The sequence below is a fragment of the Betta splendens genome, chromosome 3 (genome assembly GCF_900634795.4).
Source record: "Betta splendens chromosome 3, fBetSpl5.4, whole genome shotgun sequence".
Lineage (NCBI taxonomy): Eukaryota > Metazoa > Chordata > Actinopteri > Anabantiformes > Osphronemidae > Betta > Betta splendens.
The window spans coordinates 11,227,721-11,245,142 of record NC_040883.2 but is presented as its reverse complement, the minus strand read 5'-3'; the positions used below and the strand labels follow the sequence as shown (position 1 = coordinate 11,245,142).

At 46.4% G+C, this 17,422-nt stretch overlaps 1 protein-coding gene across 2 annotated transcripts in view; it reads right to left on the bottom strand.

Annotated features, from left to right (window-relative positions):
- Nucleotides 1-1,146: 1,146 nt before the first annotated feature.
- Nucleotides 1,147-17,422, bottom strand: part of LOC114851733 (MAM domain-containing glycosylphosphatidylinositol anchor protein 1) — a 97,964-nt gene continuing 81,688 nt past the window's right edge. Inside the window, exons 16-18 of one of the 2 annotated variants that reach the window (XM_029143362.3) lie at nt 16,913-17,043; nt 6,037-6,154; nt 1,147-3,152 (exon numbers count right to left, since the gene is read on the bottom strand). In XM_029143362.3, the coding sequence (XP_028999195.1) occupies nt 3,067-3,152; nt 6,037-6,154; nt 16,913-17,043 (335 nt within the window). In that variant the 3' untranslated portion in view covers nt 1,147-3,066. The remainder of the gene's footprint in view (nt 3,153-6,036; nt 6,155-16,912; nt 17,044-17,422) is intronic. The other variant, XM_029143364.3, reaches the window with a different exon arrangement.

Here is a 17,422-nt window from a genome sequence, read left to right as displayed (position 1 = left end):
TCTGTTCTGTGAACCGAGGCTGTGATAAACAGGACGCACGTCATCAGGCCGTTCCCTCACTTCATTTAGCGTAGCATGAGACGATGCGCTGCCTCAGGTTGGTGCTTCTGAATGGGAGCGCGGCAGGAGGATTAACAGTCACGGTGTCGTTCCAGTGTTTGGTCACCTCAGGAATCCAGATGTTTGAGCAGCTGCACAGGGGCCCTTAATGAGCATGTTAGCAACACAAAGTGGACATGAAGGGTTTCACTGAACGAACCCACGTCAGGGCTTCACAGGTGGTCACCGGCCTGATCAAAGGAACCCAACTGTTCAGGTCAATATGTCAAATTCAGCTGTTCTTTGGTTTCACTTTAAATCTGAAGGTGCCTGACAAACAGTACAGATCGGTTTCCTCAAACAAACCTATGTTCTTCATGTTTCCTTTGTAAAGTTACAGATCTGAGAGACTGTAAAACCGACGCGAAGCTGTTTCTGAGTCAAAGCTGATCCAGAGCGTGTTGAATTAACGTCCACTCAAAAAGGAGAAAATCAATAAACAGAACCAGTGGCTTCCTAACGTGGTCCCACCTCCAGGTGTGACATAAAATAACAACAATAAAACATCAGTAAAAGGTTAAGGTTCAGCTACTCACACACTAATCTCTTGCTCCAGTCACTGAAACACGAGGTGATGATGAACGATGAATGATGCGGCAGATGCTAAAAACACAAAATGTCTAATGATGATTCATGTTTCGGGTCCAGTTAGTTATTGTGTGTTCATTCTCTCTTTAATTGGCCACTGGGACTCGACTGAGTTGGGATGGACTAACTGCACAGGAAGCTCCATTTTCACATCAAACCGGATCAGATATTAGTAATGTTGTGACACCGTGTGTCTTGGGAAAGTGGTGAATGGTGTGAGTCCAGCGTCTGGGTCCAAGACCTGCCATTTACTGAGACAACCCACAATATTTCCCCAACCACCAAAGCGTCAACATGTCTGGATGCTGATGCGCGAGATTAGATGTTTGGGCAGAAATGAAAACTGGGAGAACAAATCACTTAATCGTCTGGCTCTAATTAATTGATCAACAGCAGGTTTCGCATTTAGCTTAATTAATACAGATGCAAACATATAGTGACAGAAATAAACCAGCACACTGAGGTGAATGTATATATTTTTGCTAATTTGTTTACAGTAGATTTGAAATGAATTTGCTTGCTGTTACATTAGGAAACAAACATGTCTCACACCAGAGAGCTGCCAGTGGCACAAACCCATCAGTGCAAACCTCACCCACAACAGACTGGGTGAGCCCGAGAGGCACGCCACCAGTCATGACTGGACAACAGAGGAATGTGCAATGATCAACTCAACATGACATGACAGACACGAGCACATGAGACAGATCCAGAGCTGAGGAGCAAAGCAGTTCAGACACGAACAGCAGCTACTGGAGCGACTGAGGAGGAAGAGATGCAGAATTCACACATGTAAAACCACTGTAGACGCATAGATGTGAGTATTGCTTAACGTTACCAATCATCTACAGGATGTGATGATGGAGCTTGTTTACACTGCAGACATTCAGCGTTAACTAAACAACAACTCCACACTCAGCCTGCCAGCGTGTGGCAATGTCATCACATTCAATAAAGTGGAGAAATATGAGTTCTGGTCTCATATGTTGGGCTGAACCCGCTCCGGTTCCCCTCCGCCTGCCGCCTTCACGCCACGCGTTCTCTCCTCCTCATTAGAAGCGTGTTGTGGTTGAGAACTCCAGACGTCTGAGTCATGACGCCCGGTGACAGGAAGTTTATGAAAAACCAAGAGAAATGTGAAAGTTGCCTCCACCATCTGTGGTTTTCCTTCTGTCATTCAGGAACGAGACGTGTGTGTGTGTGTGTGTGTGTGTGTGTGTGTGTGTGTGTGTGTGTGTGTGTGTGTGTGTGTGTGTTCAGCATCTAAGTGTAAAAATAAAAGCTTCTGTCCATGCGTTTCTCTTCTCGTGCTTACAGTCGGCTTGTGGACCACAAATCTCTTCCTCTCATGAATATTAATATAATACTTTATTACCCGGTGCCCTTAACCCTAAACAATCCATAAACAAACAAAAAGAGCGAAATATCAAAAACATTGAGTAGATCTGACAAACTGCAACATCACATAATAGGTAGAATAAATCCCAAAGGAACAGCAGAGATTTTATAAATGTTGTGCTTCTTTAATTTCACTTTGTAAAGTCCTCCACTGTCCTAGTTGTGTTTCACTTTAAATTTGTAATATTTAATATATATTTATATATATAGATGAATGTACACGTATAATCCGCACTGAGGTTCGTCTTTTGTGGCAGGGAGAGGCCGAGAGGCTACCGAGAGCATCCATCGTCGTCCCTCTGTTTCCACTGTGTCCTCTCTACACACGGTTCCACTCATTCATTTATTCATTCATTGGTTCGTTCATCACTTTATTGTTTCCATCTGTCTCTCTGTCGTTCACAAGCTCCCGCGTCCCAGCGGGTTTGGAAGGGAGACAGTTTGTGGGAAAAAGAAGGATTTCCCCTGGCTTTCTCTCTCTGTGTCGTTCTCTTCCAGGAATCCCTTTTCTATCCTTTTATTCCCCCTGGTCCTTTGTCATCTTTGGTAGAGTGTCCGACACTTTGGTGTGTCTGGGGAATAGGGTGGAGGGGAAGTGGGGGGGCAGAGATACACGAGGGGGGGGGGGGGGGGGGCGTGGATAACATGGATCTAAATAGATTAACAGACAGACCAAGGAGAGAATATGAAGTCTGACAAAGATCATTAAGTGTGTTCAGGTCAAATACAGCATGAGTGGCGGCTGGTTATACTGGGGAGACGCTCAAAGAAAGCACAGGAGGGAGACGAGTACATTTATCTGAGTGAGGTGAAGAACAGGTGAGGGACAGGTGACCGGCGGGAGCAGCAGGGGTGGGGAGGGGTGGGGTGGGTAAGGGAGGGAGAAGAAGAAGAAGAGTGCGAGTCGGGGCCGCGTCTGTGGACGCGGACGCAGACGCAGACGCAGACGCAGACGCAGACGCAGGTGGAACGCGGCGCTCATCATCTGACGAGTAACAGCAGGAAGCAGCACAGGCTGAACGTCAGCCAGCCGGACAGAGGGAGCGCGTGCGACCCACCGATCAGAACTGTGGAGAGAAAGGAGAGTCAGATCCCAGCGCTCGGACCAGGACGTCCCACTGTCGCCATCACACAGTCCTCATTAAACTCCTGTTCGGTCACGATGTGATAAAAATACAGTTGCCGTTAAATCTAGTTGTGTCATTTTTTCCCATTCCCGTCTCTTTGTCTCTTTAGAGGCTTCTCCGGCCCAGACTTGATGTCACATCAACCATGGCTAAATACATAACTGCTCATTTATATGTTTCTCTCTTTGGCCTGAGGGTGTCCTGCAGCCTGAGGCTGAGTGCAGAGACGCCACCGGCTCCTCCACTGTTACAATTAGGAGGCTGCAGGACAATGGAGATCTCAGGGAGGAGGTGACGGATGCAGGGACGAGTTAACACGCAGAGATCCCACACACTGTCATGACAGCTTTGAGACTTTAATGAGAGGAATCTGTTACAGTTGATGTCATCATGGCCAGCGTTGTTGTGGTTGTCGCTGCTTCTCATTGTTTATTCATGGGGGGTGATCGCTGTTATATACGACACCCCTCTTCCTCTGTAATTGGATTGTTCACACAAGCATCTGAAGTTTTCTGTTTAATGTATTTAATAAGGAGCAGTGAATAAAATATGAAAGTTCTTGGCCTTTTACGCATTCTACAAACAAACCCCTGGTTTTTGCAAATGCAGCAGTGAGTTACGCAAGGAAAAAGCCTCAAACAGAAAGGAATCAATATGAATCCAATCCACAGAAGTACATCAATATTTATTGTAATGCCGGAGTTCGAACACATATTATATGTTGTATTAATAGGAATGTGAGTTATGAGGACTTTGTTTTCTAGAAGACACAAACTAAAAGGGGGAAAATCGCAAGGCTGAATATTTGTCACAGTTCCGTCACTGGAAGGTTCTCACACGTCATCCATGAAGCTCAACACGGTACTAAAAGGGTCAAACTCCAAGAACCCGCTCTCTACAAACAAAAACCAGGCTGTGTGTGTGTGTGTGTGTGTGTGTGTGTGTGTGTGTGTGTGTGTGTGTGTGTGTGATTCATTTACATATATAGTGCTGTGAGTCTCCACTGACCCACACGTTTCCTTATTTACTCAAGCAAACGTAAACTAATCTTCAGCTATTAATGAACTAGGTGCACGTCGGGACACAAAGCTGCTGAGAGCTTACGTTGTGTATGATTTCATGTATATGTGTGTAACAGCACTCTGATAAAGCCTAAAAGTCCTAATAGCCCGGATCCCTTTTAAGGTTCCTCACTAAACTCTAATGGCTTGTGTAATGGAGACTTCATTCTTCCTGTCCGACTCATACTGATTGTATAAGCATCGTGTACACACACACACACACACACACACACACACACACACACACACACACACACACACACACACACACACACACACACACACACACACACACCACTTCATCTGTGGGTGAGTTGAATCCTCCTGTAATCCTCATTTTGCCTCAACTCCACAGTGATAGAAATCTGTACTCAGCACAAACACAGTTTGTGTTTCTTACAGTGACAAACACTCTTCAGTTGCCTCCTTGATAATTACCCATCTGTCTGCACCGCCTCCGTGCGCACACACACACACACACACACACACACACACACACACACACACACACACACACACACACACACACACACACACACACAGAGCTTCCCTCTTCCTGTTTACGCCTTCATCCATTATTCACTCCATCCGCTGGTGACTTCACGTGCACATTGACGTTGTGTGTGTGTGTGTGTGTGTGTGCGTGCGTGCGTGCGTGCGTGTGTGTGTGCGTGCGTGCGTGTGTGTGTGCGTGTGCGTGCGGCTGGCAGAGGGCAACTCGTACTGGGAGCTAAAGCGCTGGCAGGTTTTAGTCTGCGATTCTCTTTCTTCTCTTTGGGTTTGGACTTCCTCTCCCCCTTTGCAGCCACACACTCAGACGCGCTCACACCCACAGACCGGTCACTCTCTGTCTTTGACCTTTTCTCTGCCTCTGTCTCCACTCTGCACCCCCACCCTCCAGGCTATTTGAGTTTCTCCACACGCTTATATGCAACGATTCACAGGAGCTCGCAGATTTTTGTTGAACACTGGAACTCAAGGCAAAGAGGAAGCTTGCGAGCAGTGTTTCTTAAAAACAAAAGCGTATCACAGCTGACGCACACGACATGAGTGATGAGGAGAAAGCCTGGTCACTCACATTCATATGGCCACATCCATCCTCCGACTTTTATCTTCTAAGTGTAGGAGCATTTGAGGTGAACAGAGGACGCGGAGGGATATAGATAATAGTGTTACTGTACAGTGAGGGGGGAAAAAGCAGGAAAACTGCAGAGGAAGCTGCCAGTGGGAGCGTAAGAGGAAGAAAAGATGAAGGCAGATGTGACGCAGATGATAGAGGAGGATGGAGTGGCTGCTCGCCTCCACAACGCCCAGTAGTGTCCACTTGTCCCAGTTCATCCCCCACACTGACGCTTTCTCCCCCACGCTTCCCAAAGACGTCTCTCTCTATTGTTCCTCTGGAAATTGTGCCTCTTCACTAATTCCCCTCCCGACCGCCCGCATTTAATTTATTTTCTGATGAAATCAATTCAGTTCAGCTCGGTTTAATTGAGCTGTGTTTCAGCTTCCTAGCAAGTACTTTATTGGCACGTCTGCGGAGAACAGAACACGAAGCAACGCCTTTCAGATTCATTAGGAATCATATTCCTCCTCCTGCACACACACACACACACACACACACACACACACACACACACACACACACACACACACACACACACACACACACACACACACACACACACACACACCGTGAGTGGGAAACAATCGATCACGGACGCTTTTACAAGTTTTCATGCTGTTCACTCCACAAACTATCTTACCTGTCTTACCTGCGCTGGCTACAGTGTTCTCCTGCTTGCACTTTCCTAAGGTGATGGACACGTCGTCAATGGCAATGTCCCCCTCGAAACTCTGGCCTCGAATTCCTTCAAACACAATCTGTTCAGGAGAAAGACACAAGTGGACGAATAATGAGCATATAGAACAACCTACACACCAAACAGGGAGGCTGGTTTGGACTGAGATCTCAGAACATGGCCCAAAGCGTCACACTGCACCTTCCCATGATGCACCTGGTGCCATGTGTTCCCAGCTAGGCAGCAAACACACCCAGCCGTACCAGGAGCACTAATTATTCTTTGCGGCTCGAATGTTTAGAGTAAAACATGTCTGAACAGCTGTTACCACCTATTTACATATAAACGAGAAGTGTGGTGATAATAATACGCCTTTATTTCAGATGTCACTCGAATTAATTCAGTGGCATTGGAAATGAAAAAAACAAAAGACATCATGCTGATAAAAACTCTGCAGAGGAAACAATAGACAGTTAGTAATAACCTTTAGTGTTAAGTGTTCGTAAGTTGTGTTCTTATGCTATAATTTGCGGGACCACAACAGCAAACATCGGAAAACTTTTGCAGGCGACTTTTCGCCACCAGCCATCTGCTTTTGACTGACAGCCTAATTACTGTGGTGTAGCACGGCACCAAAAGCCCATCGCACCCAGCTAATCACAAACCAAGCGTATTCTGCCTGGAATATGAGCAGGAAACAAGCAAACAAACAAGGAAACTTTATTTGTGTGCTCACCAGCGTCGCTGTTATTGGTTATAGCTGCGTTTCATAATGTTCTGTCTCCTGACGTGTTCTCATGTCTGAGGCGTAATAACGGGAATAATGGCTCATTTAATCTGTTTCCCATCAAGTGGCTTTTACAGAAAACTGCACGACATGCACAAATTGGCGCGTGGGTGTAGCGCACCGACTATCCCTTCAGCAAGGCACTTAACCCTGGAGTTAGTCCAGCATCAGCCAGAGGAGCAGGTGCGACTGTGTGCGTCTGTGAATGCTGGTGCTGCAAACGCGTCAGGTGAACGAGAGCGCGAGCAGGTGCAGGTGGAGGGGTGGCGAACGCGCATGAGTGGCCTCCATCTGTTGCCGCCAGCACGCTGCGGTGGCGTATTTAACCTAGGACGCAGCAGAGCAGGCCCTGCCGTGTGCCGTCAACCCGGGTGCGGACATAGAAGGTTGGCTTCAGGTTTTCCAGCTGGGAAAAGCCCGACTTCCTCATCACAGTGAAGACAGCGGAAGAAGTCGACCCACTGGATCTCAGCGGCACTGAGCGGCTGCGGCCACAGGCCCCCAGTTTGCAGCGTAGAGTCGTTAGGAGAAGCCGAGTCGAAGCGGAACAGGGACGATCATTCCCTTCCCCTGTAACCTCCGCCGTAGATGGTGGAACAAGGCTCCGCTTGGCTGCCTCAGCCTGAACTGACCGGCCCATCCGGCTTGTTGTCGGTGCAGGTAGCCCATTTCTCTCTCTCCGCTCTCACTCTCTCGCTCTCCGGATAAAGAGCTTTTTCAATTATATTCATGAAGGGGAGGGGAACGCGAGAGCGGCTCCACCTCGTTCCCACTCGCTTTCTAATTTAGCCCCAGAGATGTTCTTTGAATGAATAAATAAAATAATTAGGAGAACCTTGAAGCTTATTGGAAGAAAGGAAGTGCAGCAGCAGCCGCAGCAGCAGCAGGCGCACGGGCTGGACGGGCTTAGCCGGTCGGCTCATTTGTGCAAAAAAAAGGATTATTTGATTTGTTAGGCGGAGGGTAGCTGTAAGCGGAATTCACAAGTAAGAGAAAGAAGAGGCTAATTGGTCAAAAGGCCGAGGTCGTGCAATTTAGAGCTAGTGCAGTGCTGCTTCTTCCTCGAGTCCCATGTAAATGTGCGACGGCCCAGTTTATTGGAGGAACTCTACAGCACAAGGCCCCAATACCTGCTAGCACGACGCCCCGCGCCGCCGCGTGATCACACACAGACGTAAAAGCAACCAGCAGAATGGAGCCGGCCTTGACACAGATACGCAGCGTCCTCGCAAAAAACGCGAGTCAATCACGCGAGGCACCGAACAGACTGGCGCCGCACAGAGCGAGGCGACATCCTGCGGCGCCGCACAGGACGGCCAAATAATGAGTGCACGCGTTAGATTGTGCTGGAAGCCGTCCTGCACGCTCCCACCTAATGTTCGCCGCAGACGGATTAAGCCTAAGTGTGAATCTCCTGTGCTCCGCCCACGGTGGGCGCCGTGCGAAGGTGAAGCATGTATCAGAGCTGGAATGTGTTTTACATTGAAGGGCTGCACTGTGTTCATCAGATATAATTCATCTTTAAACAACAAAAGGCACAATTTACAACACTGACATTTGGGGTGTGTGGTGTAAATACAAGTGCCATAAATGAGTCTTCCTATAACTGATGAACCTGGTATTTAACTGGCATTTACTAAATACTGGCGAAACGTCAAACCTCCCTGAAACGACACCATCCGGCGTCTTCTTTTTTAGCTTTATGTGTAAAGTTCTCTTCACTTTGAGCTCCTGCAATAAGAAAGAGTGTGACGGCGGACACCTCGTGTGAGCGCGCGTGTGTGTGTGTGACTGCGGGATCAAAGGCTGCACGGCCAAGTGTCAGGTCGGCGATGCGAACGTGGCGTTTTGTCGGGCCTTGTAACCTTTAATGTTCCCATTGATGTGCTGTCCACACACCAGAGGGGACGCGGCCACGGGAGGGAGGAGAGGAAGAGGACGCGAGTGTGTGTGTGTGTGTGTGTGTGTGTGTGTGTGTGTGTGTGTGTGTGTGTGTGTGTGTGTGTGTGTGTGTGTGACAGGGAGGCGCATGGAGACAGCTTTGAAACACCAGCGCAGGAGAGCCGCGCGCTGCGAAGCGCACGGATGTGTCTTGGCCCGGTTTCCGACGAGCCCCCCGGTACCGAGCACTGCGAGGAACACAGATGGCCTCTGGGTAATCCACAGAGGAGCGCGCGGGGACGCGAATAATCTACTACAACATGTTACCTTTGTTCCCCATTGATTTGAAGCGGGAATGTATTTTCTGCTCGGTGAGTTGGCCGCTTACCTGGGATTATTTTAGGTTTTAGCAGAAATTGGAAAAAAAACTTGTGGAGAAGTGACAGATGGAGGCTCCATGGAACAAAAAGCTTAAGCAAGAAAAATTAAACACTATCGACCGATAGTACGACAATAGAGACAGTGGTGCAGGTCCTCCCACAGTTCAAACACAGTCTATTAGGTTAATTGTGTATATGTGGCCCTGGGATGGACTGGTGACCTGTCCAGGGTGACTATGAGCTGTGATAGAAGGGAGGGTGGAGCACTATCGAGCAATTATCCCGGATAATTAGATACTTAGGACTGTGTGTGCCAATGCAAACCAAAACCTCCCTTTTCCCTGGAAATGCATTAAAACGCAATGAAGAGCATCAGCGATCGCGGCTGACGGGCAGTAAACAATCTGTGATGTCTCCTCATCATTTGCCGCTAACCCCGCGTGCGACGAGGTCCCTGCGTTAACGCAAGTCGCTGGCCGGCCTTCAGCTCTTGTTTCACGGCGGCTGTTCTCAAAGACATCATTACTTTTGTTGGAGCGAGCACAAAGCGGAGGGAGCTGCAGAGACGAGTGGCAGCACCTCAAAGGCCCTCGGTATGTGCAGCCACTGAGCTGTGCACGGGCCCGAAAGTTTGCGTTCTCCACGGACACGCTCTCAACACGAAGCGGAAATGAAACAGTTGACTTCAAAAAGCAGCGCTCTGGGAACGGGGCGGAATTAGAAAGTCATGAATGTTGTTCATATAACACAGAAGCCGACGGACAGCAGGGAGCAAACAGTTTTAGGAAGGGGAGGATTAAGGGAACTGTGGAGGACACAGAACCCCCCCGGTCCTGATTTAACCCAGCACTAGGTTCCGTGGTTCTGATGTTTGCTGCGTGATGTATCATTACCTGAAAGCTGCGTGCAGAAACTGGAGCACTTTACTAAATGCCGCTGTAACTACTTGGTTTCAGGATTAAAATGTGCTCCGCTGTAGTAGATAATCACCAGCAGTGATTGACTGCACTCATATGATTGGATCACATGCATTTGGAAGAACGAAGCACTGGACTAATCCTGATGCACCGATCCGACTGGTGGATATTACTGTATGTATTTGCCCAAGGCTAGCAGTGCCTCCGTCACGCACGCTAGGTCTAGATGCTATGAGCCAACGCAATGAGAAAAATAAAGGTAATAAGCATCACAACACAACTTTAACAGCTGTGTCAGGTGATTCCTGCTGTCAACAGCAGCCCAGTCATCATTGTTGATAGTGAGGAAAGCAACACTCCCAGGAGGCGGATACAGAATGGATGAATGCAGGGAGGATGGAGGAACCAGGAGAAGGTGTTGGTAGCAGAGGAGGAAAAGCAGCTGAGGGAGGAAAGGGGGAGGAGGGAGGAAGAAGAAACGTTGAGAGAGACCGATAGGCATGGAGCAGGGAGAGAAATGAGGTTCACCCTTCTTATTTTATTTCATCAGGCCCTTGGGGAGCTCCATACATGACAGTGAGGAGTAGGGAAGGGGGGAGAGAGAGAGAGAGAGAGAGAGAGAGAGAGAGAGAGAGGGAGAGAGAGAGAGAGAGAGAGAGAGAGAGAGAGAGAGAGAGAGAGAGAGAGAGAATAGAGAGAGAGCAGAGCAAGATATATGTTCGAGTCTAGCGGTGATATCCTGTCTGTATACGCTCTCCGCGCTATCTCTCTCTTCCTCCCCTCTATGTCCTCGTATATCTTCTTCTCCTCTGCTTTCTTGTCTTTCCTCTCTTTATCTCTTGTCGCTCTCTTTCTTTTTTGTGTGTAGAACAAAAGTATGTTTATCAGCTTGTTACCTCTGGCAGGTTCTGGGATCAAGGCTCTGTGCCCTCTGTATTATTTAACAAGTGTGTTTGTTGCACAGCAGTGGTCTGTGTGTGTGTTTTTGTGCGTGTGTGGAACTGCAAAACCTGTTGAAGTTACTGTAAAGCTGTTAAAATACAGTTGAATGGAAAAAAAGAGCATGAAGTGTCTGTACAAGTCAAGGATCACTTACTTAGTGAGGTCAGTCTTAAATCTGACGTCTTCTAAAGGAGCAGTGGTTTTATACCTCTTCTGTTACCAGGTCGTATATTGCATATGTCAAGCATATAAAATATAAGAGTGCACAGAAAGAAATTCAGCTAAAGCGCAGAGAGCATAGAATGTCCCTTCAGTCCTGCTCAGATGTCGGTGATGACCTCATTTTCATCCCTTAGAAAGAGACACTTCATGTGGTCACCTCCAGATTCAAACTGACTGAGAATCACATGCACAAACTACTGGAGTCAAACCTCAATCAACACACAAATATAAAGTCCAACAAATATCATGTCCACATTAACACACACTGATAGAGACAAGTGACCTATGCCAGTCAACCAGCGGTTGCCACGGAGACGGCTGACGTATGCATCCTCCCCAGTCCATCCCCTGGTCCTGCCTCACCTCGCCTTTGCTTGAGTCACAATGAGAACGGGGGGATGAATATTTAAGATGCACTAAGTGCCTCGTGGATGACGCAAACACACTAACGCCTCATTCTGTCATGTTCACACACCGGCTCTCAGCCTCCGAAGGACTCCCTGCCGTGCTCACAAGCACCTATGCACACAGCTGATTGTCTTCTTCTCCACTCTATAATTCCTTCTCATTACCAGATTGCTTACCTGTCTCCGGCCATTAGGATGAGTGCTTTAATGCAGAGATGCAGTCTTGAGGCTCATTCTCGCGACTGTGTGCTGATACCGCACCTCAGAGCTCAGTAATTGACTTGTATTGTAAATGTATAAACTCTAGACATGGAGGGCGGTATTTAAGGCCAATCCCCACCACCTAACCTGCGGCTGAGCTTCAAAAACACATGACAGCATGTCCTCTCCTATGAAGAGACAAAACAGTCTGCAGTAACTCATACATTAAACAGATACAGTTTAATCCCTCAGCCCCAAAAACAACAGCTTCATTTATCTCTTAGTATAAATGGGACCGTGATTGTAACTCTAAGTGGTGACGCCTTCCGACCTTTAATGATTTATTTCATTTTTCCCATTTGGCCTCTAACCTGTGTTTGACCTCTCCTCCATCCTGCCACTCCATAACCGTTACCGACTCCTACACTGAAGCACATTAACCCTTAGGCTGAGCAGCTTTAACAAAAGCCATTAACACACTAGATGTATTAAGGATTTGACCCTTCAGAATTTGCTTACCGTCATATTTCCATATTTTGTGAAAGGCTTGTGGGAAAATGCTCCTCTTTGGAGACCTTCATGAAGGCTAATAGTGTGAAGGTGAGAGAGACATTCCGCTGAAGATGGAGAGGATGAGAGCTCGGTATTGTACTGCTTTTGTTACCTTCAAACTTTTGTCTAAGACTCAACATGCAAACACACAATGAAGTCCTAAAATATACAGTGTGCCCAGTCTTTCAGCCTTAATTGTCCCTTTAATGGTGGAAGAAACAGAGTGTTGCAGAGGCATAGTTAATGAAGAGCAAATGCTGCCTCTAGCCAAGGCCTTCAGCTCACATTCATCATGAATTCAATTTCCCCCGTGCACGTACGGAGAGTATCTGGAATCATTACAACACAACTAGCAGGCATCCCCTGCTCATAAATAAGCCTGTTAATTGACCTGTCATAGCTAATTGCTGCAGGGGCTCGGAGAGCAGCGCGTGCACACGTGTGTCCAACAGTGTTCATGCATGTGATTTAGTTTGCGCACAGGCTGAAAGATATGGCGCAAGCGTGTGGCCGTGCGGTCTACAAACCGCTGCAGAGCTGGAGACTCTCTTTCTGGAGTCTGTTGATTTTAGGGCCATTAGTCAACTGACCAGGGCAGCAATCGACGGAACGGGTCCACCTGTCGCAGCTTTGGGCCAGAGGCGGAGAGAGAGAGGGTAAAAAGAAAGAGGAAGAGACTGGAACACATACACACACACACACACACACACACACACACACACACACACACACACACACACACACACACACACACACACACATAACATGGTGTCTTTTCTTCTGCAGAGGAAGCGAGAACGGCTGAGAGTCAGGGGGAACCGGGGAAGCTACTCGTCCAGCGAGGAGACGAGGACTGAATCATCTAGTTTACTCGACCACATCCCAACAGGGAAGAGCTAACTGCAAGCGCAGCTGCCAAAGAGCCAAAGGGACCTGAATGGTGTGTCAACACACAGACAGTGCTCAAACACAGGCTCTTCCTCTGTTATGTCTACCCACACCATTTTCCTCCACTATCGACCCAATGTGCACAGAGCACTTGAATCCTGGCGAAGTAAAACAAGGGGGAAAACGCCGCACACATCTAACAAGGAGCTCCATAGCAGCCATGAGAAATACTGCAGGTCACGTCAGCTGAATCAGTCGTCCATGCAGATCTTATCAAACCATTTACACTATTTACATACAGGGCGTAGGATCAAATGTTCATTCAGACTGTACAGTATTTGACTCATGCTGGACACAGACACCAGCTGGTTTTTCTTTTACATAAACCTGTGTGGCTGTAATGGCAGAGTTTAGCCTTGATTAATATGTGAGATAATGCAGCTCCAAACATTCTGGCAGGCTCATGCACGCCAGCTTGTCCGTATCGCTACACTCTGCTGCAGCGATTCTTCTCAGCTCATTAAAACCAAGCTGCAGACTGATCACAACGCGTTGATTGGGCTGGAGTTGATTAACCTGTCTCCTCAAGCTCATTTAGACCTGGTATTTCCTGTGTCTGTCACAGTGGAGAGAAGAATGATCCACCTGAAACCACTGTTCATGTTTTAAAATGAGAAAGACCGAGTTCATTTAGTTTCAATGGAGATCATCACTGCCACAGTTTAAGATTCTTACATTATTGTTGGTTTTGTTGGTTGAGCTTGTTATTTAGTCCAGTGTTGTCTGGATCCTTCCTATCTGTGAATCCCTGTTCTCCACCCTGACATCAGCAAGATCTTGATGAAGCAAACAATCCACCGGTTACCATGTGGACAGGCTCGCTGCTGACGTTCAGCAGAAAATGAACTGCATGTTCACTCAAAGGTCCTCATCTATCAATAATCCCCTCAGCACTGAAATGTCAAAACCCTGCACTCATATTTATTTATTAAAACAAGGATGCACTCCATCCCCTGGTATAAAAGCTCAGGCTTAATTTATATTTACCACATCTTTAATGGCTGGCAGTAGTATTACTTTACATTCTGACTTGTACTGATTCATTAATAATAAGAAGAACCTGGTAATTCTTTAATTTAATAAGATTAAAGGAGACCAATTATGCAAAATCTACTTTTTAGACATTCTGGAACTCATTCTGGTCACATTTACACTGAGCACGGTAGAAATGCCATTTCCCCCTTTTTCTTTGCATTTTGCTACTTTATCCAGTGTGTGGTTCTGGGATCTGCATCAACCATGACTCATGAGGGGTCACGCCTCACAGCGAAACCTGTAACGCCACCCTCACGATGATACCGAAGCAAAACTGGACTTTTGACAAACCACCTCACTGATCGTAACACAGAGCAGCTACTGTGTTCAAAGACAAAGTACTGAGGTGTTGACTGCTCCAACTAGATGCTCCTCCAACAGTAAGTACAAGCTTGATACTTATTTGATATATGTACAATCCACCTGGGTCAGCTGGTCAGCTACCTATAGCTTGTGTACACTAAAGGTAACAGTGTTTTTCTATACTCTACTGTAGGTGGGCACATCCCAGTTTCCCACATGCAAGGAGGTTGTCTGTCCAACATACTGTAGAAACCACTGCAGACTGTTGGTACACACATCTGCAGCTCACCTCAGGGATGAAGTATATTTACCAGCAGTAAGATCATTTCTTATGAAGATTTTAATTGGTATAGACTGTTTAGATTTTATATTTGAATTGTTACAACTATGTTAATCCATTGTTTTAGCACAGGCAGCCTTGTGTAGTTTATATTTTTTAATCGGTATATTGTAACATTAGAGAAGGTTGTGACATACTGTACTGAATTTTAATCTACAATTATGTTTGCTGTTCCTTTTTCATGGGTGTAACGGTGAGGACAGATGCAGCCTCCATCTGACAGAGCACTGCTTCCACTCAAAGTCTTATAAATAGACTAAATATGAGAACAAAGATCACCTCATCTCCCTGGTCATCTGACTACAACTACACCTGTCCTGCTGCAAAAACAAACCTCCAACATAACCACCACTTAACCATCTACCCAGGACATGGTCTCTTTACCCTACTTCCATTAAGCAAAGCCTCTGTCCTCAAACCCCCAGGCTTCTCAACGCACTCAGTAACCTACAGTATACAGTACATTGCTGTTTCTTCCAGCTTTTGAAATTGAAATTGCATGTGTTTCTCTTTCTAATATGGCAATAAGTACAAAAAAACCCCGCATTTCTATCATATCATACAGTTATATTATATTACTTGGCTCCTAAATGCCTCCTGCAATTGACCCAATTGACTTGAATATTTTATATCATAATCATCAGTAAAAGTAATGTTTCCAGGTACAGTACAGTAGGTCATGCAGTGATTATTCTGTAAATAGTAAAGCACAATTCTTTTTAATAAAATGAAGTGTCAGAGCAGCAGCGCAAGCAAGACAAATCTGTAAAAAATAATTTATGACTTTTTGGAGCTGTGCTCTCCAATATTCATTTATAGCAGTGTTTTTTATTAACTCGAGTTTCACAGGTAAGTCGTGTTACAGTATAAATATTCTGTTCCGTTAATTCAAGCTGCTTAGGCCATTAGTAACCACTAGCATAAGTGTTACTAATGTAAGTGTAAGCAGTAGCATTAGCAACCGCTAGTCACTTTGCAAATTATATAAATTAAATAAATTGAAGTAAATACAGCATTACCGTTGAGACACGTCTTCCCCCAGTGTCATGACTTAATCAGCCTCCTCTCCAGCGTCATTCTGGATCTAGCAAACGCGCTTGGACTCTACTACCAATGAACTGATAACTTATAATGGGTCAAAAGCCAAAAAAAAGGCTATTCATTTCCACGTAGAGGCGCAGTAAACACAAAGAATTTACAGCTAAAACCCACTGTAGCACAAGCTCAGTCACAACCTTGTAAAAACCTAAGCAAATTAAACCTATTGTAATTCATATTACAATTAAAAATACTTTCAGTCACTGGCATTGAGACATGAACTGATAAAAACCTTACATTATTTTAATACTTGTTGATGTTTTGCCTCCACTAAAGAAGATATTTAGGATTCATCTGAACTCAAATATTCCAGTACACGAAGCGAATTCTGGGAGCTCTTATCTACAGTAAATTCAAGGGAAGCCTCGCTGATTTCTTCCAGCCACTAGAGTAAAACCTTCAGCTTGGAGACAGACACAGAGGAGAGAAAAAGGCTGCAGCAGAGAAGGCGTCTCAGAGATGAGAGAGATGACCTAGAGAAAGGAACGCAGTGGAGGAAAAAGCATCTCATTCCACGCTTCCTTTTTCTTCTCAGAGCGAGACAAGGCAGGTTCGCGCGTGATGCAAATTAACCCTCGAGAGAGAAGAGCTGCAGGCTGATTTCAATTCTTTTAACATCAAGCAAACAGTGGGAAGCACCGGAGAGAGCCTGCATCAACGGACGACCATGCCGGGCCTCTGGGTCAAGTCCCAGCTGCAGGCGACGGGTGAGGGTTTTACTACTGACTCTAAAAATAGATATATGCACTGGACATCATTTGTGACTTTAACTCTGCAAGTTCTTCACGCACACGTGTGTGTATGTATTTCTACAACTTGGGCCTTACCTGGAAGGGTCCGCTGGGGCTGATGTCAAAAAAGGCTTTCTTCCAGTCGGGGCCTTGAGGACCAGACCTCGTCCACACCACCGTGTCCACGGAGGCGATGCTTCGGACTCGCAGCAGCACGTTGAGGGTGCCTGTGAAACGCATACACACCGTCGGTGAACTGTCAGCAGGCAAAGAGCTGTGCTGTGAACTGAAATCTGCTAATGAAGGAGCGCAGACGCAGAGTCACAGGTAACGGCATATTTATACCAAACACAGGGATTCTGTTCAGTCTACACAGTCGCTGATTCAGTATGAATGACCGTCATGCTTTTGTGATGTTTAGCACTTTAAAAGCCACAATTACTTCCCACCATCGGTACAAAAATGGAGTCTGTTGTTTACAGTCACAAGAGTAATGGAGTGTAATCATCACCCTGATCCAATGGAACCACTTGACGTTTTACAGAGCAGCAAAAGATGACAAGGCTGACGGAGAGTCACTGACATTAGGTCATCAATCACTGACAA